General features: G+C 56.9%; 11 protein-coding genes across 11 annotated transcripts; 5 read left to right on the top strand and 6 right to left on the bottom strand.

The window, feature by feature from the left end:
• Positions 1–219: 219 nt before the first annotated feature.
• JDV02_002924 (uncharacterized protein) lies at positions 220–2549 on the top strand. Its single transcript, XM_047984002.1, has one exon. The coding sequence runs from the start codon at positions 276–278 to the stop codon at positions 2469–2471; it is 2196 nt and encodes a 731-aa protein (XP_047839974.1). The 5' UTR covers positions 220–275; the 3' UTR covers positions 2472–2549.
• Positions 2550–2616: 67 nt separating this feature from the next.
• On the bottom strand, positions 2617–3042 carry JDV02_002923 (uncharacterized protein; the record flags this gene model as incomplete). The annotated part of the gene is made up of 1 exon (XM_047984001.1): positions 2617–3042. One exon carries the CDS (start codon positions 3040–3042, stop codon positions 2617–2619), a length of 426 nt encoding a protein of 141 aa, XP_047839973.1.
• Positions 3043–3106: 64 nt separating this feature from the next.
• Positions 3107–4383, bottom strand: JDV02_002922 (uncharacterized protein; the record flags this gene model as incomplete). Its single annotated transcript, XM_047984000.1, has 2 exons — positions 3107–4108; positions 4171–4383. 2 exons carry the CDS (start codon positions 4381–4383, stop codon positions 3107–3109), a joined length of 1215 nt encoding a protein of 404 aa, XP_047839972.1.
• Positions 4384–5591: 1208 nt separating this feature from the next.
• Positions 5592–7443, top strand: JDV02_002921 (uncharacterized protein). Its single transcript, XM_047983999.1, has 3 exons — positions 5592–6431; positions 6503–6941; positions 7024–7443. The coding sequence occupies exons 1-3, from the start codon at positions 5629–5631 to the stop codon at positions 7354–7356; spliced, it is 1575 nt and encodes a 524-aa protein (XP_047839971.1). The 5' UTR covers positions 5592–5628; the 3' UTR covers positions 7357–7443.
• Positions 7444–7830: 387 nt separating this feature from the next.
• On the top strand, positions 7831–9167 carry JDV02_002920 (uncharacterized protein; the record flags this gene model as incomplete). Its single annotated transcript, XM_047983998.1, has 2 exons — positions 7831–8276; positions 8324–9167. 2 exons carry the CDS (start codon positions 7831–7833, stop codon positions 9165–9167), a joined length of 1290 nt encoding a protein of 429 aa, XP_047839970.1.
• Positions 9168–12750: 3583 nt separating this feature from the next.
• JDV02_002919 (uncharacterized protein) lies at positions 12751–14406 on the top strand. Its single transcript, XM_047983997.1, has 2 exons — positions 12751–14034; positions 14118–14406. Exons 1-2 carry the CDS (start codon positions 13017–13019, stop codon positions 14309–14311), a joined length of 1212 nt encoding a protein of 403 aa, XP_047839969.1. The 5' UTR covers positions 12751–13016; the 3' UTR covers positions 14312–14406.
• Positions 14327–15946, bottom strand: JDV02_002918 (uncharacterized protein). The gene is made up of 2 exons (XM_047983996.1): positions 15377–15946; positions 14327–15283 (listed from the first exon to the last, which is right to left on the bottom strand). The coding sequence occupies exons 1-2, from the start codon at positions 15657–15659 to the stop codon at positions 14469–14471; spliced, it is 1098 nt and encodes a 365-aa protein (XP_047839968.1). The 5' UTR covers positions 15660–15946; the 3' UTR covers positions 14327–14468.
• Positions 15947–16459: 513 nt separating this feature from the next.
• Positions 16460–19833, bottom strand: JDV02_002917 (uncharacterized protein). Its single transcript, XM_047983995.1, has 2 exons — positions 18530–19833; positions 16460–18459 (listed from the first exon to the last, which is right to left on the bottom strand). Exons 1-2 carry the CDS (start codon positions 19724–19726, stop codon positions 16744–16746), a joined length of 2913 nt encoding a protein of 970 aa, XP_047839967.1. The 5' UTR covers positions 19727–19833; the 3' UTR covers positions 16460–16743.
• A 287-nt stretch (positions 19834–20120) lies between these two features.
• Positions 20121–22085, top strand: JDV02_002916 (uncharacterized protein). The gene is made up of 5 exons (XM_047983994.1): positions 20121–20838; positions 20912–21239; positions 21323–21422; positions 21474–21714; positions 21814–22085. The coding sequence occupies exons 1-5, from the start codon at positions 20782–20784 to the stop codon at positions 22012–22014; spliced, it is 927 nt and encodes a 308-aa protein (XP_047839966.1). The 5' UTR covers positions 20121–20781; the 3' UTR covers positions 22015–22085.
• A 94-nt stretch (positions 22086–22179) lies between these two features.
• Positions 22180–23076, bottom strand: EHMT2 (Histone-lysine N-methyltransferase ehmt2; the record flags this gene model as incomplete). Its single annotated transcript, XM_047983993.1, has 1 exon — positions 22180–23076. One exon carries the CDS (start codon positions 23074–23076, stop codon positions 22180–22182), a length of 897 nt encoding a protein of 298 aa, XP_047839965.1.
• An 891-nt stretch (positions 23077–23967) lies between these two features.
• Positions 23968–25728, bottom strand: JDV02_002914 (uncharacterized protein). The gene is made up of 2 exons (XM_047983992.1): positions 24799–25728; positions 23968–24743 (listed from the first exon to the last, which is right to left on the bottom strand). Exons 1-2 carry the CDS (start codon positions 25626–25628, stop codon positions 24104–24106), a joined length of 1470 nt encoding a protein of 489 aa, XP_047839964.1. The 5' UTR covers positions 25629–25728; the 3' UTR covers positions 23968–24103.
• Between the last annotated feature and the right edge of the window lie 210 nt (positions 25729–25938).

Genomic DNA, 25938 nt, shown 5'->3' with positions numbered 1-25938 from the left:
CCACCAAGTCGGCGCTGGGCGGGCGTCACGCCGACCAGTTCGTCCGAGTTGGTGCGAACGCCGCTACAGGTCACTATAATAAACGCGCGGGCAAAAAGCATGAACGTACGCGACATGCGGCTGACGCCATGGTACGACCATATGAGGACCCGTCGGCTAAATAATTGGTGTCGACCGACCCTTGACGCAAATCCACCGTCATCCATGCTGACGCGCTTCGCTTCGCTTCGCTCCGTTCTCTCACGGACTCATATCAAATATTTCCACAAAAACGCATGGCCCCCATCACCGCCGACATGAGTGAGTCCGTGAGCCAGCATGATCCTCCGCGCCGGATGCGTCTTGGCACCAAGTCGTGCGCGGAGTGTCGGCGCCGTAAGATACGCTGCATCGTGCCGGATGGCGCCCAGGTCTGCCACTCTTGCGCGCTTCACGACGTCGCCTGCGCGCCGCAGCAGCCTCGCCCCCGCGACCGGACGCAGGCGGATCAGGCCGCCGCGCTTCGCAAGAGGGTCGCAGAGCTGGAGAGCGTCATCGGGCGCTTCCTCGATAAGGTAGGCGAGGACCCGTCGCTCGCCGTACAGGCTCTGCAGGCCGGAAGCCTTGAGGCAGGGAACGCCGCGGTGTCCCTCCAGAAGAACAAGAACAAGAACAAGAACAAGCAAGCGGGTGGGACGCAGGACGATGGCGAGAGATCCTGCTCGGCGGATACGGGCCACACGGGCCGCTCAGCGTCACCAGGCTTGCCGACGCCCTCGGCTTCGGATGAAGGAGGTCACCAGCGTAGAAGGAGCCCAGGACACTCAGAGGACGAGGCGGCGGAGAACCCCGCATACGCGCCGCTGGTACAGCTCTTCCGCGATGCGCTGCTCATCCGCGATCATGAGGGGTCGGTGCTCGACGATGACCACGAGCACCAGCCGGCCGTGCATCACCTCCAAGACGAGCTCAGCCAGCTCCGGCCCGACATTCCCCAAGAGCACATCGTCCGGCTCATGATGCGGGAGACGACGATATACTGGGCCATGTGGAGCACCTGCTACTCCGACTACGAGTCGCGAGTCCCGTGGCAAGGCTGCCCGCTGGCCGAGGTCGAAGACTACGTCGTGGCGGCCCTCGCGCGGCCGAGATTCGACTCGACTGCCTGCAAGGCCCTCTCGTGGCTCGCCCTCTGTGTGCAGCAGCTGCCGACGGAGTGGCTGCGGCAGCATATGCCTTCCACTCGGCGTCAGCCGCTTCTGGACTCGTACGTCAAGTACACACACGCCGTGCTCTCTCTGCAAGGCGAGGACACGCTCGATGGGATCCAGTGTCTGCTTCTCCAGTTCAAGCTGCTCATCAACATGGGCCGGCCGCGGCGTGCCTGGTCGTGCGTGCGTCGCGCCATGACCTCCGCCACCATCCTCGGCTTCGACCGCCCCAACGACGGGTCCGAAGCCATGAGGTTGAAGAAGAGCTTGTGGTCGCAGGCTTGTCACTTCGAGCTCAATCTTTCCATGGTGCTGGGCTATCCGTCAGCTACGCTGTCCATGTATCCCAAACCCGGTGACATTCAGCCCCTGGGGCCGCTCGGGGCCCTTGCGCAGGCCATCCTCCATCGCATGGTCCGCATCATCGGAGCGATTGTCAAACGCGACCAAGACTGTGACGCCGCTTCGTACGAGACTACGCTTCAGATCGACCGGGAACTCGAGGAGGCCAGGGGGTTGTTCCCTCAGGCCTGGTGGGGGCAACACTCGCCCGGTGCGAGCCTCAGCCAAATCTACCAGCAGGAGATCTCGAAGCTGCTCTTCTTTTCGCTCTTCAAGATCGCGCACTCACCATACATGCTAAAGTCGACCACGGACGCGCGATACGAGCTCAGTCGCGTGAGGGCCATGGAGGGCTCGCGAGAGGTCATCCGCACGTACTTGCGCCTGCGCAACTACCCCGGCGCCGAACTCATCATCTGCGACCTCATGGACTTTCAAGGCTTCAGCGCCGGCCTCACCCTCGTCGTTGGTGCGCTGTCCCGACACTGCGCCACGGGCGAGCCGTTTGAAGCCTTCTCCGAGGACTGGAGCCTGATGGAGGGCCTCATCATGAGCCTCAGGCGCACGGCGGACCTCCTCGACTGCCGCGTCGCGGAGCAGAGCGCCAAGGTGCTCGAGCTGCTCTCCTCGGGCCACGATGGCAGAGATGGCGACATTGAGGCCGTGGTCCCCTACTTTGGGAGGATGCGCATCCGCAAGCCGGCGCCGAGGACGGCCCAGTCCGTCAGCGCAATGTCCTCGGGCACGCAGCCCAACGTTTTGCTCGGCTATCACACGCGTCCGCCGAGCGCCATTGAAGTGAGCGCTTGCGAGTGGCCCACGATGCTACCAATGGAGATTATCGACGATGACGAGTTGAGGGGGGACTGGTTTGCCGTCACGGAGAATGGAGGCCAGTACAGCTGGCACCAGACACTGAGTACATTTGCCATCTCGTAGCCTTGTACTTCGTAGGTATATGTGGAAAGCTGTCTTGCACGTAATAGATACCCCACTCAAAGGCTCGTCCGAAATTTGACAACATGCTGTTCGCGTTTGCCATGGTATGTGCGTGGAAGCAAACTATGTGCCCTGGTCCCCCCCCCTAGCCGATCTTTTCGAACACAACTTTGGTATCCTCGGATTCTCCCTTTGGGTCCCCAGACAAAAAGTACACCTCTAGCGCGTTCGGCTTGTCGTCAACTCCGAACTGGAACTCGGCCTTTGCGTACGACCGGAAGTATACGATTGGGTTGTCGGCCGCGTCGAGCACGATGAGCCACCAGTCACCCGAAGCATGGTACAGGTCAAGCACCATCGGGAAAGTATATTCTAAACGCGAGGCGGAAAGGCGTTTTCGTTTACAGCGGGAGTTTGGGTCGTCTTTGAGACGCAATGTGATGTTTCCATATCCCGCGTTGTGGTATATGCCCTGTAGTTCAGGGGCTTCGACGGTCGGGCGTAGAGGCTTTTTGGGTCTCTCGGGAAATACGCCGTGCATGACCTCTGCCAGGGTCTCGCTATCGTTCATGTCTTGTAGTACCTTGTCCCTCCTAATTCCATTGGTGAATTCATGTTTGTCTTTTGGCTCCTCGCTATCCTGGAAAAGACTTACTTCTTCTTCTGTCGATGCGATTCTCAGCAGGTATCCCAAGCTTGTCGTCAATCAGCTTGATTATCAGCTCCTCCACCGCTGCATTCGACGTGTGCGCCGTGTTTCCAAAGGCAACGACGCCAAACTTGGCCTCTGGTAGCCAATAGACGCTTCCGCCGAAAGCATGCATGCTTCCGCCATGCTGGTATCCGACATGGCCATGGTAGACGAACCGGTCCCATGCCAAAGCATACAACTGTATGCCGCGGTTGAACGCCGGGTCAGTGTCGATTATGCGCGGCGTCCTGATATCTTTGTGGACGGCTTTGGACAGGGGGCCACTTGCGTGGATGAGGCTCTTTAGCCATTTGGCGTAGTCGAGGACGTTGGAAAAGGTGGCGCCGGCGCCGCTGATCTCGCTCACAGGCATGTGGTCTACCGGGTGGTAGATCTGGCTGCCGTTGTCCCACCTGTAGCCCCGGGCGAGATGGTACGGCGCCTGCAAGGCGTCTTCAAGACTGAAACGAGTCCCGTCCATACCCAGAGGATCCCAGAGGGTTTCCTTGAGGACCTGCCCGAGCCACTTGCCGGTGAGGGACTCAATCACATAAGACAGCGTGACGTACATGAGATTGCAGTATTCGAATTCGACGCGAGGCTCGTTAGTCGCAAGGTTCCGCAGATTTCTCACAATATCCTTGGGCACGGCCGATCTGCCGTCTATGATGTGGATGCTGGACATGTCGTGTGATGGCAATCCTGTGCGGTGGCTAACGGCGTCATCGAGGGTGATGTGGTTTGTCGCCCACTCATCCTGCAGCATAAACTCGTCGCGAAGCAGAGACGAGATGGTGGTTTGCCAGCCTAGTTCCAAGGAAGAGTAACGCTTGGAGTCGATGAGGTGCGCGATAGTGGCCGCGGTGAAGGCCTTGGTCGTCGAGGCGCCGTACCACAGCGTCTGCGGCGTTGCTCTCATATCTGGCAGGGTGGCGAAGCCATAGCCCTACTCCATCCAGTCAATGACTATGTGTCCATGGCCTTGCTTCGTCAATTATACTGACTGACCTCGGCAAAGACTTCCTCGTCGTCAATCACGGCAATGGCAAGCCCGGGAACCTTGAAGACGTCGAGTGTCTTGTTGACGAGCTCCGCGAACGTTTCATCGAGCGGATTCCGACCGGATCGGGGGGCCAGGGGCTCCTGCGCGGCGATTGGGACCTGCTGCAAGGCCAAAAGACCGGCCAGGGCTATCGCCCACGATCGTTTAAGCACCATCATTGCAGCACCGGTGACGAAATCGCGGCAAAGGCACTAATTCTGGATATAGAGGAAATGATAAAGGAATCACAGGCGCACAGCTGATGAAGAGCTTGACGGGCTATGAACATAGGGAGGAAGAAGAGCAGCTCTATAGGTAGCCGAGTGAGAGAGGCATTAGTGAAAGAGCCGGCCAACTGGGAGGCCGACCAACATGAATACATCCACAACAGGACTTGAACCAAGGTTGGATCGTGTTGCCATGTTGGTGAGCCCGCGCAACTATCGCGTCATACTGCCAACGACATGAACAGAATGCGGAATAGCTCCGGCAATCGTAACCTCAGACGATTGGCATTTGGCAGGTCGTGTTTAAAGGGCAAGTTTCCAACAGCCAGAGGTCATCATGGATAGTTCTCACTTTGTATATAGTGTGGTTGAAGGTATAGAGACCGGGTTTAATGGCAGATCCTAGGACGCGAGCACCGACTCCATGTCGTCACGTATTGACGGAAGCCGTAGATATCGTTTAGATTCAGTCCGCCCGGTCCGCCGGTCAAGACGTTAGCATCGTTGCGTTCTTAAGGCCCTGATCGGCAGCCTCTGTTAGCATCACCTGAATAGGGTCTAGAGGATGCATGTGACTTCGGCTGCCTGCACAAAACCTGGCTAATAAGGGGTCAAAGTACTGTTTTGACCCCTGTCAACACGTTATGTGTGCTTTCCCTTACCACCTTCCTTATTGAGACCGGCTGTAACTAGCAGTTTTCTAGTCGTGGGCGCCTATTCGGGTCATTGAATGTACGAAGTACTGCTTTTTAAAACACCAACAGGCATCGGGTTCCACGACTAACCTGGGGAACCCTGAATATGAACATACAAACTGCCTGTACGTGTATGAAAGGGCTGGCCCTTACGAATGCGAATTCTCTTGCCAATAATCGGTGACCGGGCCGGCCTCACCTTGGTCCGGCTCTCCTCGAGCCATCGCTGTGGCTGCCAGTAGTGCCGAAGCAGGACCGATTGAGCAAGTTCCAGTCGCCGGGCACCCGCGACACGGGACGCGGCCAGGGGTTTGGGCTTCTCCAACTCCCGCTTCCCCCGCGAAAGTAGCGGGTGACGGCGGTTGAGATCGATGCTGGGTTCCATCGTCGTAATAAACTGGAGGGTCCCCCCGCCGTGTCACGCGGCACGAGGGTGTCACCGGAGTCACAGGAACATTTGTCATAACGACACCAAGAAATTCACAAACCACACGAGACCGCGATGAGGGTGTCAAACTCGTGCGACGGATGCGCCCTGCGGAGGGTACGCTGCGACACCAAGCGCCCGTGTCGCGAATGCATCTCGCGCTCTCTCGAGTGCACCTTTCTACGCGCCCGCAAGAAGCGAGGGCCAAAGGGTCCGCGTCCCGCCACCTTTCACAAGGTACAGCAGGCGCAGCAGCAGTTTGAGCAGCAGCGCCGGTTCTGGGACCGGCCCGAACATGATCATGAGATCGAGGGCACCAGCGAGCCTACGACAGCCAGCACCCCTGGCTCCAGCCCGAGGTCCTCGCGAGAAGTAAACGGCCCGCACACCGAGAGGCTGCCCATCGACGCCTATTTTCGCTATCTTCAGATTTTCGACGAGCGTCTATGCGCTGTTTGGCCAGTTGTCTCGGCGGCTGAGCTGACCGGGAGGTTGCTTGCCGATGGGAACGACTACGAGGCCTGGGCGCTCGTAGCATCGCTATGCGCCGCGACGATAGCGCAACTTCGGCTGCCAGAGCACAGTTCGCTCCCAAGAGACGGCTTCTCGTCGCACGACTTTGTCACGGAGGCCCGATACCTGCGCGGGCTGTACGACTACCGTGAGAACTGCAACGCGGCTTCGGTCCTGACACCATTCTTCCTACACATCTACTTTGCCAACGCCGATAAGCTGCGCACAGCGGGCATATACCTGCGTGAGGCCATTGCCTTTGTACACGCTCTAGGCCTCGACCGGTTGGAGGTGTATGGTTCCATGGATGGAGATGAGAGGGCGTTGATGCTGAGGCTGTTTTGGCTTGTCTTTATTTCAGAAAGGTATGGTCTTCGGTCTTGACCGTGTGAGTTGCTGCTGGACTGTCTGGATTGTTAATCCTCGTTTGCCCCAGGACATTTTGCGCGCAAAACGAGTACCCAACCATACTGGAACCTATCGACGAACTTCCCCCTGACGAGGACGGCCGGGACGTCACCGGGGCGTTTGCGAGCCTCACCCGCGTCTTCGCGCACCTTCAGGGAGACGTCATGGGTCGGCCATCGCGGCGCGGCGCCGGTCTAGATTCGCGGAAAGTCGCGACAGCCCAGTCAGCCCTGTGTCTGGACCGGCACAGCCACGTTCTGTCCGAGGTACAGCGCGTGGATCTGTTCGTCACGCAGCAATGGATACGGCTGCTGATCTGGGAGTACACGATGAGGCACTTCAAGATGTCGCGCGAGTCGAGCGACCAAGCCTTTTCGCTGCTGCTACCAATGATTATTGCGCGAGAGCTGCTGTCGTTGCTGTGCGCTGTGCGAACGGAATCGATTCGCGCGCATGGATATGGGATGGTGAGTGAACACCCGGCCACCCGCTATGTTTCGTTGCCCTGTGCTGCAAAGGCGCTGAATTCGAAACACGTACCCGTGCTAGGAACTCAAGGTATACCGCGCCGCGGATACTGTCATTGACCTTCTTGCGTGCTCGCCGGCGATCGACCATGAGCACGGCATGTGCTTTGGCCTCGACGACGTGCTCTGCTCGCTCAAGGACGTGCTGGTTGGCGTGGGTGGGCCGAGATCGATGTTTGTTGAAAAGGTCAAAGAGCGCATGGCGAGCTCTGAGATGGGCGACCGACCCTGGCCGTATGCTACAATGGCGCTGCCCTCCCGCAGTTATGAAGTGAGGCGTGAGGCGACGGATGAGGACAGCTGCGCTGGGCATTCGTTCGAGCAGGATGACCGGTTGGCGGTTGCCGCGGAATGATCGTGGCAGAGCAGCAACATACAGTATACATGCAGCACATTTATGAGAGAATGACACCAAACATTAGGGGGGAAGTTGTTAGTTGGGATATTGACCGGGTACATGTACTGTGTCGCGTCTTCTTGCAGGCCTCACCCGTCACCACCGGCTTCTTCACCGAGACGAAGATTGAGAACGAGCGGAAAAGGGAGTTCGCTGACGCTGCCAATAGCACTGCCTACTTTAAACAGGCAGAATGCCTCGCAAATCCTGGTCTGACCAACCACAGTTGACGTTCTGCACGTTACACATGAGCATGATTGGATCGCCGCTGCAAGCAACTGGCATAAGGCGAGGCGACCGGCAAAGTAGCGCTCTTTTCTCTCCTCAGTTTCTGGCCGGCCATGAAACCGACGAAATTTGGCTTCCAACTTCACGAGGAGCGACGATTCTCAAAGCGGCCTCGCCTGTCAGCTCGTCTTGCCAACACAGAACATGGCGGAGGTGGTAGCCCTGGCTTCGAGCATCATCGCCATCATCCAGCTCGCCGATCGCGTCATCAGCGTCACAAAACACTGTCTCGGCTCCATACGTGACTGCCCATCCGACATCCGGGCAATTCTCGTGGAGATATCGTCGCTCAAGGCCGTTCTCGAGAGCCTCAGCTTCTTTTTGGATGGCAGCAACGCCGGCCCCGAGCCACCTCTGATACGGCATCTCACGGGGGAACATGGGCCGATAGAAGGATGTCGCAGTTCCATTAGAGAGTTAGAGGGGCTTTTGCCGTCGGACATGAGAACAGTACGGGGCAAGAGGCAGAAAGTCTTGACCGCTGTAGAACATCTGGCGTGGCCGCTCCGAGAAAAGTCTGCGAGAAAGCTGATTGACAACATCTCGCGCTACAAGGCCTCCATTGTATTTGCTGTGACCTACGACTCCAGGTAGGTATTGATCCCACCATTGAGGATGGCACTAATTTTGGCCACAGCAAGGACATCAGAGATATCCAAAAGGATCTCAGGCGAGTCAAAGAATCGTTGACTCGCGCCGAACACGATACTATATGCAACTGGCTCGAGGCCACAAACCCATCAAGCAACCATAACAACGCCTCGAGACTCCATGAAGAACATACAGGTCTCTGGATGAGTCGAGACCCACAATGGCAAGACTGGCTCAACGGGAAGAGAAAGTTCCTGTGGCTGCATGGTATACCCGGAGCGGGCAAGACTGTCCTCGCCTCGTTCCTAGTCGAGGAATGTCTGAATGCCTCCTGGCAGAGGAGGCAGAGCGAGCCTGGCATGCCGCACGAGAAGCCCGTCGCCTGCGTGTACTACTACTGTTACTTTGCGAGAAACCAGGACGAGGCCATGCCATTCCTGCGATGGCTGACTACTCAACTTTGCCGCCAGGCAGCACTGATTCCGGCCGAAATTGATAAGCTGTTTCTGCTTAAGCATGCGCCTAAGCTTTCGCAGCTATTGACGGCGGTCCACGTTCTTCTAGAGGAGTTCAAGGCCGTTTTTGTGATTATCGATGCAGTGGATGAAAGCCAGCCGCGTGAGGAACTGCTCAAGGTTATCCGAGATCTCGCAACCGATCGCAGGTTCGACGGCCTCCAGCTCTTGGCCACAAGTCGCGAGTACTACGACATCGAGTTTTGCTTCTCTGATATCTCCTCGTCTATATCTATGAGTAACCCCGCGGTTGAGTGCGATATTCGAAGCTATGTGCATTCTGTCATTGCCTCAGACCGAAAGTTTGCAAAATGGCCAAAGACCCTGGCCACAGAAGTCGAAAATGCACTGGCAAGCGGTGCAAAAGGAATGTGAGTCCTCCAAACGCGATAGCGAGCTCTAGATGAAGCACATTCGGACTTGCCGGATAGATCTTGTTTTGCCTCTATACACAAGCTAATTGAATGACAGGTTTCGATGGGCTGTCTGCCAGATTCACGTTTTGCAGAGACTCACGTCACACAGGGATATCAAGAATGCAATATCGCATTTACCAAAGACCCTGGACGAAACCTATGAGCGCATTTTTCAGCTTCTTTCCGAGCAGGACATCCCGATCGTGCGGTTCGCACTAATATTCATCTGCGGGACCAACGACCTATGCCTAGATTCAATTGAGGCCGAAACCTTGCTGCAAGCCATCAACTTCCGCTTTGGGAGAACCTCTGGCGGTAATACGGGAGATCCTATGTCGTACGACATTGATATGCTAAGGGATGCGTGCGGCTGTCTGATCTCGATCTCGTGTTCCAATTATGTCGAGTACGCTTCACTCGCGCACTATACAGTGAAGGAGTTTCTATACTCGGATCGAATCGCCCATATGCACGGTATCGTGCCGAGCTTTGCCTTGTCGGATTCTATGGTACGGTCGACCTTCTTGACAACGGTCTACGAGGTGATCATTGCCTCTGAGCGGCAGGAGGTGCTAGACCCCCCTCCCTTGGGCCTCTATTTATTCTGTATTCTAGCGAGGTGGGCATAGCTAAACTGACCTAACCCCCTCGACCTAATATAAGACCCCGGCTAGCTAGGACTAATAGCTATATAACTGCTATATATAGGGGATATCCCTATATGGCTTGCCTACGTCTCGTTATTTAAGCTCTTTAAGCTTTAGTCTTAATCTATAGCAATAGGTACAGCCTAATAGCTAATATAGCTATTATCTCTCTTACCTAACTAAACTAACTATATTATTACTATTCTAATCCACTCTAGCGAGTATAGGCGCGGTAATAGGTGAAGAAATATAGGGTCCTGTAATAGAAAGCGAGTTAGTGCCTTAGGGCAAAAGTTCGATAAGATAGTGGTGTGCTGGACATTTCGTGCGAAAGAGTTTGCCACCAGCATGAGCTTATCTACGGTATAACGGATTCAATGCTAGAAGACAGGGGCGGGCATTCTTGCTACTAGCGCCGGGGAACTCTATAGTAGAGAATAACGTCGGACCCCTGCAGATGGGCACCCCCCCGGTTGGGCACGCGCCCCAACACGCCTTCCACATCATAACAACGCGCCGCGACCGCGTTTTCTACACCAAATTGACCGTTTTCTTCTAAACAAGCTTATAAGGCTATTAACGATGCCTCGAAGGGCCCAATACAGCCAAGAAAACCTCTAACTTACCGTTACAGCCGTAAGAAACGGGGAGTATTAAGCTAAGGCTACTCGGGACTATAGAGTTCTAAGGCAAACCCTCTAGTATCGTTTAGCCGGCCGAAGAATATATATAACTACCTAAGAAGCTAATTAAAGGCTATCTCAAGACCAAGAGAGACATCTTAAAGACTAGGCTATTACTCAAGACGCCTTAAGGTTCCCTCTAACGCATCTACAACTCAAGACCTTCGCTAGCTAGGTCCTTTAAGCTAGTAGAGACCTTTAACCTCTCGGCAAGAACTAGATTAATAGCTTTTTACGGCGAAACCTAGAGGTCTAGACGATAAAAAGTAGGTCTATTAACTTAACTTATATTAACGGTATATCAACCTTACGTATCCGAGACTAATTCTAATTACTAAGCCTTCCTATAATCTAGGCTATCTACCTAAAAGACCGATATAATATAGATAAAATAGGCATCTTAGAAGGGCTCGGTTATAATAGCCTTATACTTAGCCGGGTAAATAAGGTCTTAACTATCCGAAAGCGTATTAGATTACGTTATTAGACTATAATTATCGAATACGTTTTAGTAGCCGGCCGGGCCTTAATGCTTCTCGTAATCTTTAAAGGCTAGGACCTTCAATAATAATAGTTTCCCGACGAACTTAGCTCTTTATATAACTAGAACTTTACTATAACGGTAAAGGGCTAGACTAACGATTCTATAGCTCTAGACTAGCTTAAAGAAGTCTTTATCCCGCAAATATAAACGACGCTAAATAAACGGAGACTTTTAATCGTAAATAGCTATAGAAGTCATTAGACCGACGATTTTATATTCGAATACTTTAAATATAATATATACCTTCTTTTCCTACCGGCATATATATCGCATATCTTATAGCTACTTAATATCTCTTATTTTAGGCCGATTAAATTAGTATATAGGAAGGAGCTTAAGATATAGGTCTTATATAACGATAATAGCCTAATTAATAAAGCTCTTTTCTTAACGGCTTATTTTAAGGCCCGGTAGACTAGCTTAATATAAAAAACGATCCTTAATAGCTAGCGTAAGTTAGGTCTATAGCTAGTCAATATAGCTAAGCCTCTTATAAATAGGCTTATCTTATAAGATATAGTCTCGCTACTATAGGCATATAAGACGCTAAATAAACGGTTATACGATAACTTTAATAACGTTTTAATACCCGAACGATTATAAGAAGTCTATAACTTTATTATTAAGGTCGTAAAATACGGAAAGGCCACTCGAACGGTCCGGCGCCTCTTCTCTAAAATTAGCTACGGTCTTAATAAGCAAAATATAGCTCTTATAGCTACCTAAGCTCGTATATAGTAATTAAAGTATTAATTAGATCGATATCGCCCTTATAAGAAGTAAAAAGTCGGCCTAGATCCTAACGATCGGTTTAGGAAAATTAAGTAAGTTATTAAGACCTATAAGAAGCTAGCTCGTATGCTTAACCTAGTAGCTAACGCTAGGCTAGCCCAATAGCGCAAATTTAAGAGTCTCTATATTAAATAGCAGCTTTAATAGACCATATACCTAAAAAGTGGCTTATTTAGGCTTCTTTTACAATCGTGGCGTTAAGTCACGATATCGCGTTATATTATTATTATTGCTGCCCAACCGGGGGGGTGCCTATCTGCAGGGGTCCGACGTTATCTTGTCACTATATATACAAGTTGAAGACTTACCCGCCGTGCAATCGCACCTGCTAAGGCTCTATCTACATGTACGACTTTATGACACGATGTTGGGGTTATTGCAACGAGTGGAGTGTCATCCGTTGTCACTAGATGTATAGTTGTAAGGGCCGTTGGGCAAACATCAACTGCTGTGCCATCATTGATCAATGTTGCGTCTACGCATTATCACTCGACTCGGACTCTTTTCACAGAGGCGAATCGTGCCAATTGAGTGCCAACTTCTCCAGAAAACAGAGTCGGAGGCTACCTAGTGGTCGAATACTATGGGAAGAACGTGCTGGAAGCATGTCTTACGAATGGTCCTGACACCCAAGACATGGCGTTTCACTGCCAGGTTGTATCTTTGGGAGCCGTAGACGCGGCCTCGTAACAAGAACCGACTGACCAATCGGCGGCTGTAACCCTGGCGGCGGATTCCACCGACGGCCAGCGCGCCGTTCCGCCCTCGCCGGGATTAATCAGTGAATACTGGGAGGCTAACTTAGTTCCTCTCCCCCCCAGATTAGTATTTCCCGGCGGGTAACCCCATCGCGGAGTGCCAGCATCAAATGGGCCTCTCCAACAGCGAATTATGTCCGACGAGCAGTGCAGACTTTTCTCCGTCTCAATCACGGCCTGTCATCAACCAGCTTCGTGTCTTCGTCAATTTGCGCTGGTTGAGAGACGCTACTGTTCTTTCCCCTCGTGGCAACCCTAGCGACGGGCTTAGATCATCTATCGATGGACGCGACACTCCGGTCCGCAACTTCAAAGGGCTGAGACACCCAGTCAAGTCTTTAAACAACAACAGCCACCCCGAGCCGCAACAGGAGCAACCGCGTCATGGAGCAACCGAACAGCAGCGACGGCAGCGGCACCGAGACCGGCCCGGACCTCGGCTCTAGCGGTCACGCGAAGCCCCGACGGCAATGGACGCTGCGGCGGTGGCTCGACGAGCGCTTCGACTGGTCGTGGTTCACGTGCACGCAGTCAACAGGCGGCATCGCGGTGCTGCTGTCCGAGTGCCCGAAGCAGTTCCGCGGGCTCGAGACCATTGGCATCGTCATATTCGTCTTCAACCTGGCGCTGCTGGGGCTCTTCACCGCGCTGATGCTGCTGCGCTGGGCGACGACGCCGGCCACGCTGCGGCGCAGCTTCGTGGCGGCGCCCGAGTGCTTCTTCTACGGCTCCTTCTGGCTGTCCGTCGCGACCGTCATCATCGGCGCACAGCGGTACGGCGTGCCGCACGCGGGGCCCTGGCTCGTGGTCGCGCTGCGCGTCTGCTTCTGGGCGTACGCGGGCGTCGTGCTCGTCTCGGCGACGGCGCACATGGTGGCCATCTTCTGTCTCACACCCGTCACGGCACTGGGCATCCACCCGGCCTGGTTCCTGCTCTTCTACAACGTCATGCTCACGGGCACCGTGGCGGGGACGCTCGTCGAGTCGCAGCCGCCGGCGCAGCGCCTGCCCATGATGGTGGCGGGCGTCGCGTACCAGGGCTTCGGCTGGCTCGGCTGCGTCATGCTCCTGACGTGGATGTTTGGGCACCTCATGGAGAAGGGGTGGCCGGTGGCGAGCCGCACGCCGGGGCTCTTCATCACCGTCGGCAGCGTGGGATACACCATTGTGGCGTTCATCGGGCTGGCGAGGGCCGCGCCCGAGGGGTACGGCTACTTTGCGGTGCACCCGTCTGCCAGGGAGGTGCTACTCGTGCTGGCGACGTGGACGAGCGTCTTCATGTGGTTGTTTGAGCTGTGGCTGTTTGCGCTGGCGCTGCTCATCACGCTGGCGTCGATGGTGGCGAAGCGTGAGGACGGGCAGCAGTGGGCGTGGCAGCTGAGCTTCAACAACACCTGGTGGGGTGAGTGTGGCCCTTTTTCCTTTCTTGTATTGCTTCAAATGCCGGTGTGCTTCTGGGTGAGCAGTGACTGACCAAGGGAGCAGCCATGATCTTTCCCAACGTCGGCTTCACGCTGTCGACGGTGTACTTGGGCCAGGAGCTGGGCAGCGAGGCGGTGCTGTGGGTGTCGACGGCCATGACGGTCTTGGTAGTGGCGGCGTGGCTCATGAACATGGTTCTCATGGTGAAGAGCGTGTATACGACCCTTTTCTGCGCGGCGGATGACAAGTTGCAATAACACGAATCGCAGGCGTGGACCAGGAGACATGGAGATGTCAACATTGAACATACACATAAAGTACAGTATACGTGGTGATGCATATAAACGAAGAGCAACGGCGCCACACATGATGCCCAGGTCTCTCAAGAAACGACTCCTATGCCTTTCCCTCTGGTCACTGAACCTCCTCGCCGCCCCAGTAATATGTGTAAATGTCTACGCCCGAGTATGTGTCCTTGTAGAACTTGGTCTCCTCACCCTCCTCAGCCGCGCCAACGCACACAATCAGGGGCATGAAGTGCTCGCCGCCGCCGCGCGGGTGCATCGTATCCGCATGCACAAACGACCTCCACTGCTTGATCCCATCCCAGCGGTCCGAGGCCTTGGGCGCCACCACCGCGCGCGTCACGGCGTCGTTCCACTCATCCGAGTCCTTCTTGAACGCGGCGCGCTTGTCCTGCGGCCAGGACCTGAGGGCGCGCATGGTGCCGAGGTTGTGGAACGAGGCGAACCCAGACCCCACGACGGCAATGTTGTCGCGGCGCAGGGCCCGCAGCGCGGCGCCCATGCGCAGGTGCTTGTCCGGGTCCTCGTCGAGCAGCACCGAGACCTGCACGACGGGCACGTCGGCGGCGGGCGCGACGAGGCTCAGGGGCACGAAGACGCCGTGGTCCCAGGGCCGCTTGGGGTCGAGCTGCGGCTCGAGGCCCTGCGCGGCAAAGGCCTCGGCGACGCGCGCGGCGACGTCGGGCTCGCCGGGGGCCGGGTACTTGAGCTCGTACGACTCGGGCGGGAAGCCGTAGTAGTCGTAGAGCAGCTCGTGCGTCTTGCCCGATGAGACGGCGGGCGCGTCGGTGGTCCAGTGGGCGGTGACGAGGACGATGGCCCGGGGCTGCTGCGGGCTGCCGAGGCGGAGGATCTTGGGCACGCGGTTCTTGAGGGAGTAGATGATGTCCTTGTGGCCGGGGTCGTTGAGGATGGGCAGGGGGCCTTTTTGATAGAGGGCCGGGTGTCAGCATCTCAAGGAACACGTTCGCCCTGGGTAAGATGAACGCAGTGGTGAGACAGTGTGTTAAAGCATACCTCCGCCGTGGGAAAGGGCGATGGCGGGCGCAAGAGTCGTCGCCATGGTCTTGGGGTTGGCGTAGTATCTCTTGAGGCCGATCGCGATGCCGAGACCCAGGACTATCACCGCACGCTTGGGTGAGATGGACAGCATGGGGGGTCGTCGGGGAGCAAGTGTATCTTTATGTATCCTTGTGTCGAGTCTTTTTATCAGATCTCGGCCTTGCGCGTGGCGCCCTGTGATCACCACCCCCTCACACCAAAACGGGCAGCCACTGCATGCACGCACCACCAACCACATTTTTATAGCCTAGCTTCGTTACGCTGCAGATGTCTCCGGTGGCGTCACCAGCCGTCCCCGCCAGGTTCATGTTCCCGTCAGGGCGTCACTGCATCTGCTGCCCCCTCCCATCCCGTCCTGTCCCGCGTCATTGCCCGTCACCACCATCAGGACGCAGAAAGCCGACCCTCGAGCCTCATACGCCGCTGCTTGCCCCGGAATCGCGGAATTCTGCCCCCTCCTACTACTGCGGCGCGGAAACGGCCAGCTCGGGTTTTATGGAACCGCTTACTCAGGGCTTCATCATCATCATCCGCCAGCGAGTCAATACGGAACGGCGCCTCGCCCGCCCGTTGAGCAGCGCCACCATCCATCCATTCATCCATCCATCCATCCAGGTGTCGTGCTTTGGTCATTGCCGCGCGCGCGCAAAGGTCCACCGCGCGGCACCGCATTTGTAATACAGGTATTAAAACTAGACCGCGCGCGCCGCCTCGTGGTGCCATCTCTGGCGGCTCGGCTACGCTTTTCCCGTCTTGGAGATCGCTTGTGCTGTCGTGAATCAGCGCTGACTTGAACAGATGCTGGCCGCCTCAGCCAGCACGGTCAATCAATAAAGCGCGCTGGGGTTGCTCGAGCCCATAGTGCAATTTGAGTCCATCATGCGCCTTCGCTAAACTTGGTAATGTCGTGCTGCGTATCGCGCGAGATGGCAGTGTCGTACCACATGCAACAGCAACTCCGCGTTGGGCGGCCGCCCCGACTCGAATCCACTCATCGATCTAGAGCGATTCAGGTTTCACGCAAACTAGCCTTTGATCCTAGTATGAGATTCAACGGAGTAGTCTCCAAGTCAGCGACTCTGGCGCAAACTTCCGACGATTTCCGACGATGCTCACCCTACTATCGGCCCTGGTCGCGACGCGAGAGCGCCTATGTCCTCCATCTTCACAACTATCACACATCAATGATGCCGCCATACCATCAAAAGTCATATGGATCTTGAAGAGTCCCGAGAATGGGCGCCGATGGAGTTCCTCAACTCTTGGGCAACGTTATAAATGAACTAAAATTACTGCAACACGCACACGCCATGCCCTCCCCATCACACATAGACGAGCACCTCCCCCCTACCCGTGCCGACCGCCTTGATCCGCCCCCCTATCTCGAGCGGACTCCCCTCACTAACCACAAAATGCCTCCTCTCACCGTCCTCACCATCCCCATCGCCATCATCCGCCTTCACGCCCAATATCTTGTGAATGTTGCCTCCGACGAGCGCCAGCGCCTCCCGCTCGCCCAGCCTGCCCGCGCCGTTGCGGAGCGCCGTGCCCGCCTCGAGCGCCAGGTCGCGCACGCGCCAGTCCTCGGGCAGGCCCACGCCCACCGTGACGCCCGCGTTGAGCAGCCCGTCGACCGTGGTGCCGTTGGTGAGCGGCGCGCCCGGCAGCGTGCGGCGCGTGTCCCACGTCGCGGCCATCGGCTGCAGCGGGAGCAGGATGACGCCGACGTGCGCCGCCGCGAGCTCGGCCGCCACGAGGTGCGACTCGGCGCCGCCGAGGATGGCCATCTTGATGATGCGTCGTCGCCCGTTGTCGTCGCCGTCGTCGTCGTTCGTCTTCCCCCTCAGGGCATCCTCCACCTGCGTCTTGATGCGCAGCGCCGTGGCGATGCCGTCGGCGCTGTTGATCGTCAGGGCCAGCACCATGTCGCCCCTGACGACCCTGCGCAGGTACGCAAACTCCGAGTACGCATCCGCAGGGTCACGCGTCGCCCTCGCCGCGTCCATGAGCTTGGTCCGCAGCTCGCCAAACGCGCCCGAGTAGCTGTCCCGGGTGCGCACCCCAAGGTCCAGCGTGTAGTGGACGGCCACGTCCTCGGCGAAGACGGCGCCGCGCTCGAGGCTCGTCGCCGCCGTCGTGACGAAACCGACGCTCGTCCCGTGGTGCGACTGCCCGCCTGTGAACTTGGGCGCCGAGATGGCTCGCGTCACGCCGTACTTGGCGCCCGCGTGCAGCTTCTTGCCGCCCAGCTGGAGCCCGTCGACGGCCCGCGTGAACTTGTACGGGTTGTCGCCATTGTCCGTCGCGCTCTCGGCGTCGATCTCGTTGAGACCTAGCGTTCCCGCGACGCCGGTGAAGGCATGCGTGAGGTAGCCATTCTTGAGCGCCACGGGCTTGACGCCGGCGGCGGTGGCGGCCGAGAACTCGGGTTCGCAAGGACCGATGCAAGTGATCTTGCCCTTGGCGATGACCACGTTGACAGGCTTGCCATCGGAAGACGTCTGCTCATCCCGGCCGGACGCCAGCAACACCTTGGTAACGCCCGTAAACAGGGCGTCAGCAAACGCCGTCGGTTCCTCGATAATGTTCGCCAGCGCCTCGTCCGGCACGATGGGCCCGTCTCGCGGTTTCGGCAGCTCGACGGGGTCCTTAAACTGCGCCGTGCCGTCGATCCATACCTGCACGGGCGCCGCGCCCACGCTCAGCGGGTCGCTGTCCCATACAACCACGTCGGCGTCGAAGCCCGGCTTCACCTTGCCGAGACGCTGGCCCATGCCGAGATCGTCGGCCGGGGCCGTCGTCACGGCCGCCAGCGCCGCGTGGTACGGCAGTCCGTAGCGATACCCCTTGGCCGCCTCGAAGAGCACGTGCTGCGCGTTGAGCACGGGGTTGTCGCTCACGTAGATGGGCGTCAGGCCCGCGTCGTACAGGTACTTGCCCGCGTACTCGGAGCCGACATACGCCTCCATCTTGTAGTACATGTTGTCGGCGAAGATGGCTGAGGATGGCGTTCGGCCGCCCCAGGTGCGATTCAGAATCTGGGTGGCGCGCTGGTTAGAGGTGACTCGTTCATCGAACAAGGTGGGCAATACGCGAAGGAAACCTCACCTCTGGCACGAGATATGTCTGGTGGGCGTGGTGAAAGGCCCGGACAGGAAACTGAAACTCGTTGGTGTGGTCGACCATGGCCTCCAGGTCGGGGACCGTGTAGCAGTGAATGTTGATGTGAACTTGTCCGCGCAAGGCCGCCCCGAGAGACTCCCAGAAGATCTCCTGCGGCAAGTACTCGCCCATGCCCTCGACGCCTACGGCCTCGGCCTTTTCACACCAGTCGTCTTGCCGCCGGATCAGCTCCCTCGCCCGCTCAAAGGCGTGGCGGAAGTCGTAGCTCTCGCCCATGCGGCTAAAGGGCCGCTTCCCGATGCCGCCGTGCACATTCTTGGCGTTCTCGCCGCAGGCCATCTTCATGTACCGCCAGGTGCGGTCCGGATCGGCCAGCATGTCAGCGGCACTGATCTCGCGGCGGCCGTCGCGGCGGCCCACGGCGTGCTTGACGAGGTAGGCCTCGCCGCCCATGTTGTTGCCCGAGCCCGGCAGGACAAGCGACGTGGTGACACCGCCCGACTTGATGACCTGAATCTGGGGGTCAAAGGGGTAGATGGCGTCGATGGAGCGCGCCCAGGGGGTGATGTTGTCCGACATCTCGTTCGTGTCTGAGTTGCCGTTGAGCTCGGGCAGTGAGTCCACGCCCGTGTGACTGTGCATGTCGATGATGCCGCTCGTGAGCTGCCTCCCCGCGGCGTCGTACACGAGCGTGTCCTCGGAAAGGCGACGGGTGTCGATGTGCGTCTCCACGCGTGCGATGAGGCCGTTCTCGAGGAGGACATCGCCCGTGGTCCATTCCCAGCCCTTGCCGGCCCTGGCGTCCCCCTCGCTGGTGCCCTTGACAGGCTCGCCGACCCAGATAGTGGCGTTCTTGATGAGCGTCGGCTTCGCGCCGTCGATGTAGCGGGCGTTGCTGTCACGGCCGAGGCCGACGGGGTCCTTGGGCGTGTGCCGCAGGCGCTTGCACGTCGCGAGATCATCGTTGAGCTTCGCCAGCGAAAGCCTCGGGGCGCGGGCGTTGGAGCGCCAGATCTGCTTCCACTGCGCGACGACGAGCAGCGTCAGACACGCGAGGGCAAATAGCTTGAAAGCGCGACGCCGACGCGGCGAGCCATGTCGTCCGCGCAGCCGCGGCCAGCGGCCAGACGGGGCCACGACGGCGCTGTACGGCGGCAGGGTGTTGTTCTTTTCATCCATCATGGCGCCTCTGCCATGCCAATGGATCAAAGCCAATGAAGGAAGGGGTGGTCGAGGCTTGATAAGGAGCACGCGACTGCGAGTATCGGAGTCGACGTTCAATGACGCCCCCGCCCAATGCAGAAGGTCGTCGGTGAACGGAACGCACCCCAAGCACGCTTCCCAGAGGGGCAATGCGGATACAGGGGTCAACTCCAGCAGCGTTCCTGGTACGGTACCTGTGAGAGAGTTGGGCCGTCGTTATTGCAGGTCTACTGTAGGGTATCACGGCCAGCCACTACACGGCATGAGAGCTCCGACCTGTTCTTTTCCTCTCCCTTTTATCATGTTCCATTGAATGACGCGACATAGCAATCAAGACTTTCAAGATTCATAATGTTCTCACTCTTCGTCAAATCTATGTTTGTCATGATACATGGGTGAAGATTGGACGGCGACGATCATTGTGACACAGTTCGGCCCCTCTCAATTGCATATCAACCGCATCCAACAGCTCACTCACTCCCCAGACAGCGTCCGATCCCGCCCTTTGACAACACGCTCAATAATAATCCTCCAGTGCCAGTGCCCGACGCAAATGTACTCACCGAGGCGGAGCCTGGGCGGCAACTGGGCCGTGGGCGTGAGAGTCTCGTTGCATCTTTCAGAATCAGACGCCAGTCTGAAGAAGCAACCATGGTTACTTGAATGCTCCCACGCCCCGCCGTCAGCGACAACGTGCCCGCTAGCTCGCGTTTCAACACGCCCACAGGGCCGTTGCAGCTCGGCCCATGACGGGGCGCGGGGGGTTTCCGTCTCACGCCCGACTCCCCCACCAGACATCACCGCGGCGTTCCGCCCAGCCTCAACTGCGGGTATTCAGCGAGCCCTTGGAATCCCCTCAGTCGCCGAACGCGGGACGCTTTGAGACGTCGTGAGTTTACTCATGCCCTTGTCTCTTGCAACGACGTAAAAAAGCGCAGCTCCGGTTTCGACTCGCCAGCTCGTCCGTATTAAAAGCTCTCTCATAAACACACTCACTACCGAATGCCTCGCACCTTGGCGTGAGAGTCGACAAAATGACTTCAGGCGAACTACAACGAATCTCATGGCTTGGCCTGGGTAACATTGGCTCGGTATGCAATCTCGTCACTGTACTACCCCCGGCGGCAACTCATAGAGCTAAGCAAACACACCCGGCACATGCAGGCCGTGTGCAAGAACCTGGCCAAGTACGGTCCGACGCGAGGCCCGGTAACCTTGTGGAACCGCACGCACAAAAAGGCAGCAGATCTGGCCGCCGAGTCGGATGCCTTTGTCGCCACCACAGACCTCGCTGATGCGGTGTCACGCAGCGACATCATTTGCCTGTGCCTCATCGACGATGCCGCCGTCGCTCAAGTTCTCGACGACGCGACCCACGACACGGACGTAAAGGGGAAGCTCTTTGTCGACTTCTCTACGGTCCACCCCGACACGGCGGCGGCGCAGGCTGAAAAGCTGAAGGAACATGGCGCAGAGTATTTGGCCAGTCCCAGTGAGTACATGAGCAGACTGACATCATTAATATATGACTCCCGCACGACAGGCAACCACGATGCTGACAGACTGCAAAAAAAGTCTTTGGGGGCGTACCTCTTGCTGTCGATAGACTCATCACCATCGTCCTCGCGGGCTCCTCGCAGTCCATAAACAAGTTTACCCCCTTCACGGATGGCGTGTATGTGTCCACAACGTATCGCCATGGAAAGTGATGCTGATCTGCTGCTAGAATCTGCAAGAGCACCATCGTGCTCGCCGACGAGCCCTGCCAGCAAGCCAGCCTGCTGAAGCTCATCGGCAACTTCATCCGCTTCTCCACCATCGAGGTCCTGTGCGAGGCCAGCGTGCTGACCGAGAAGCTCGGCATGGGGCAGGAGACGCTGTCCAAGTTCGTCGAGGCGCTCATTCCGGGGCCCGCGGCCGGGCAACTGCGCATGCTCAATTCCGGGTCGTATCACCGTGAGAAAAAAGTGAGTCCCTACCTACCATTTTGAAACCCTGTTTCTGGAGCTGCCAGGCTGCTTCTCGTTGTGTGTGTGTGCGGTGTGCTGACATGGATGTCGGGGGAGGCCTTGATACCGATCAGCATGGCCACCAAGGAGAACGGCCACTTGAACGACTTGGCGCAGAGGCATGGTGTTAAACTGAAAACGCTGGATACTGTCACACATCACACGGATAGCGTTACTGCGAAGCGTGGGCCTGATGCGAATCTGTTGGCCATATACGGCTCGATACGGGAGGAGTCTGGCCTTCCCTTTGAGAACTAATCTTTTACATCAAGCACGAATCTAACGCCCCTCTGTCGGAACAAAAGCAAATGCCAGAATCTCCTCGCTCCACCGCGACCTCGTTGGGCTCACGCCCCAGCTCTCGAGTTTCCAGTCCTACTCACCGCAGTAGCCTTGCCCAGTGCCCGTAGTCTTCATCCGTCACTAGTAGAACAGTTCGACGGAAATCCGTAGAGGAACCGGCTTATAATTGTCAAGTAGGCGCTCCATCGCATCCGTGCGATGCTGCTTGGCCATTTCCCGCGCCGTGTCCAATTCTCCGTCCTCCCCTTCCTCGGCGTCCGGGTCAACCTTTCCGGTGTCGAGAAGCTTCTTCACGACCTCGATCCTGCCGCACACGACGGCGTGGCGCAGGATGGTGCGGTCTCGGGCATCCCTGGCGCAGGGGTCCGCACCGGCCTGGAGCAGCAGCTCGACACATTCCGCAGCGTTATACCTGGCGCAGGCGGCGGTGATGGCGTGGAGGAGCGGCGTGTAGCCGGCGATGCACCGAGAGTGCACGCTGGCGCGTCCCGTAGCGAGGAGGAGTTGGAAAAGGGGGATACTGCGGCACTGGGCGGCGTGCATCAGGGGCGTCATTCCGCAGCCATCGGGCAACTCCACGTCGAGACCGGGGCCACCATGCTGCATGAGTAGCTTGACCAAGGGCACATCGTTGAGTATGCAGGCGTTGGCGAGCGCCGTGCGGCCGTACATGCCCGTGATGTTGACGTTGACGTCAAAAGCAGCGAGCACGATGGACACCATGTCCAAGTTGCCCATGATGGCCGCGTGAACGAGAACGGGGTTATATCGCTCTTGCGTGTAGGCGACTGAGGCGCCCATCATGACGGCCAGGCGAGCCGTGCCGATGTAATTCTTGTCTACCGCCCACTCCAAAACGTAGGGCCGCTCGCCGCTGGGGATGTTGCGATAATACAGGTCATTGTTGAGGCGTCCGCTCGTGCGGCGGCAGGTCTGCACCAGGGCGTTGAGGTCATGGTCGGAGAGGTAGGTGGCGATTTCCCGAAGGAGGTGATCGTCAAGGTAGTCGAGGAGCATCCTGACTGGACTATTTGATGAGTTAATGCCATGATCGTGATGAGTTGGGCCAAAGACGGCCACAGGGAGATGCCATACGATGGACGCGCAAGCCGCGCAGGGTGGGAAGGGGATGTGTATTGCGTTCGACGTGAGTTGGGAAGGAGAGAAAAGGACAAGATGCAAACGCGTGAGAAGAGTTGTTTTCATGTTTCTTGGGGCGCGAGCGACCCGGCGCCAAGTGGTTGCTGGGCACATGTTCGGCGTACTGAACAGACCTGACCAGGCAGGCGCAGTGAATCACTGCCGCTCAAGAACGGGGCGGCACCGGCCTGGAAATCCAGGGCCATGATATTCTTGGAGAAGCTTGAAAGCCTGTGTAGCTTTCTCTTGCAATGTCAGCATAGTGTCCATCTGCGCAACCACTGAGCCGTCACTTCATAGGTATTGATGGCAACACTGGCAACGGAAGTTGCGATGGATCATTCAGAACGCGATGCGACTTACACTCCGCAGCTATCAACTGCGACTGAAAGCAAGGTGCAAACAACTGACCGCGAGGGGCAGCAGGCGACAGAACCTATATATCGAAGCACCAGTTGCACCGCGGATACCCGCCCAGGCTCCGAATGGCAATGGTTCGGAACCCCTTTCTCTCATCTCGTTCGTTACCTAACACTAACTCGTCTCATGCTTCTCACCTAGACTTCGGCGGGTTGCCCCATTCATTAGGGCCAGCGATATCATACTCGCTCGCGCGGCTCAAGGAGCTGTCGAGCCCTCCCACAAGACTGGCTGTGATCAACGTCGTCAGTCAGTGCCCGAAATCCGAACCCAACGACCTACAGATGTCCTGCCACAACTTGGACTTTGGCAATAAGGCTGGGTCCCATGATGGGCGACGTTACCTACGTCCCTTACGAGCAACATCTTAGCCAGCCAAGTCCGCAAGTCGCATCAAGGACCTGCAAGTTCAAGTTTATGTATCCTGAGAGAGCCTCGACACTACGAGCAGTATAGTTATCATAGCTTCTCTACTGACTTATCCTCAGCCCACAGCGAGAATATTCGGTAGCAATTTCGACTCGGACTCCTCGACATACCAATCGACCAACGAACACTCCTCCTTTTCTTGCATCTTCCTCTCCACGAATCCTTCCATCGCGGTAATTTTCTTGGGCGGCAGTCGCTTCAGCCTGTCGATGAAAGCGCCCTCCTCATTGTTCCCGAAGAATCGCTTGTCGAGGAACTTCCAGAAGATGCCATCAAACGCCCAGGACTTGCGTGCTGCGTAGGCAACCCAGAAGTCGCCCGTCTCCCAACTACAGCGCATGCGTCTAGACAGCACTTGCGAATCGTCAAGGAGGCCTTTCCCAATCAACTCACGCTCCTTGCTTTCCATGGCTCGAAGAAAGGTACCGAGCCGAGCCTCGTACTTGGTAGTCCAGTCATCCAGCCCTTCTGGCCACTCCTCAGGCATTACAAGAAGAAGCCACCAAGGCGGGGCATACGTAAACTCGGCAGGTGCGGCGTAGGTGAACTCCCAGTCGATCACGCCGACAATTCGATGGCTCGCATCGACAAGGATGTTGGCCGGCCGGAAGTCGTCGCACCACAGCTTGAATGGCCCAAGATCTGTGTCCGACGAGGCCACGCGGCGTTCCGCGGCTAGCTTGCGGAAGAGTTGCCTCAACGAAAATGTGAGTAGATGCCTTGTAAGATATAAGCATTCGTCGCGCTCACCTAGCGATGTATTTCCTCCGGCAGTCATCGGCAGATTTGACGGCTTGATTGCGCTGGTACGAGAGTTGTTGCATATGCATATCTGCTAAAGCAGAAAAATATTCGGACGAGGAGGAGAATGTCTTGGACGTAGCAAGCAGCTCGAAATGAGGGACACCTCCTACCTCTCCAAGCTGGGCCATATTGAAAGACAGTGGCCGGCAAGAGACGTCTGGGTCACCGTCGTTGCCGTCGTTGCTGTCGTGGCTCCTCAATCCTAGGCATCCAATCTTGGAGAAGTTGCACGCAGACAGTTGGAGCATGATGTCGGCGATTTGACTGTAAACGTACTCGAGTTTCGCTTCGTCTACGTCTGGATCGAGGACTGGCTTCTCTCCACAGGCCTGGTCAGGTCTCCTTAGCACATCGGTCACGTCGCCGGAATTTTCAATGTACTCCATGATGAGGAAGGGGCCGAGCTTGCCGGGACTGTCCTCTGTCATTCCATAGTGGAGGACGAAGGGCACAGGTATGGTTGTATGATCTGCGATGTATCGTATCGCAGCCACCTCGGCGAGGAGCTTCTCCTCAGCCATTCGGAAATAGCCAGGCAGGGGGAAGCGGATGATGGCAGAAAAGCCATCGGAGTACTGGATGCGGTAATGGAAATTGAACCCCCCCAGCCGGGGTGGGAAAAACTTCATTGGGCTTCCACCCTTGCGATGTTTGGTAACGAATCTTGCAATTTCGTGGTAGAGGTCCTCATTGAAGATGGTATCTCGCATGGCATCAAAGATGGCCTCGCCACGGTCCCAAGCGCTGTCATCGTAAAGCTCATAGGATGCTACCATGCCGGCGAGGTTGCCATAGATGATGACCTTGATATGCGGAAAGGAAGAGTTGAAGAGGTTGGTGAATGCTTCTCCCTAAGTGGTGCGGGGACGCACATACTCGCACACAGGTGCACGAATACGATACGGCAGCGCTCGCCCCTTGCTCTGAGGTCACTAAAAGCGGCGGCATCTGCCACCCGATCTGGTAGCCACAACAGTGCTTTCCATCATAAATCTAACTTATATGCGCATCGAACTGTTGTAAGCGGCGCAACATGTAAGCCGCTGAAGTTGAGTTTGCCCCTGCGCTCGCCGTCCCGACCATATG

This window comes from Purpureocillium takamizusanense, chromosome 2 (assembly GCF_022605165.1).
Source record: "Purpureocillium takamizusanense chromosome 2, complete sequence".
Taxonomy (NCBI): Eukaryota; Fungi; Ascomycota; class Sordariomycetes; order Hypocreales; family Ophiocordycipitaceae; genus Purpureocillium; species Purpureocillium takamizusanense.
Note: the sequence above shows the minus strand (reverse complement) of the source record. Positions and strands in the feature narration are given on the sequence as shown.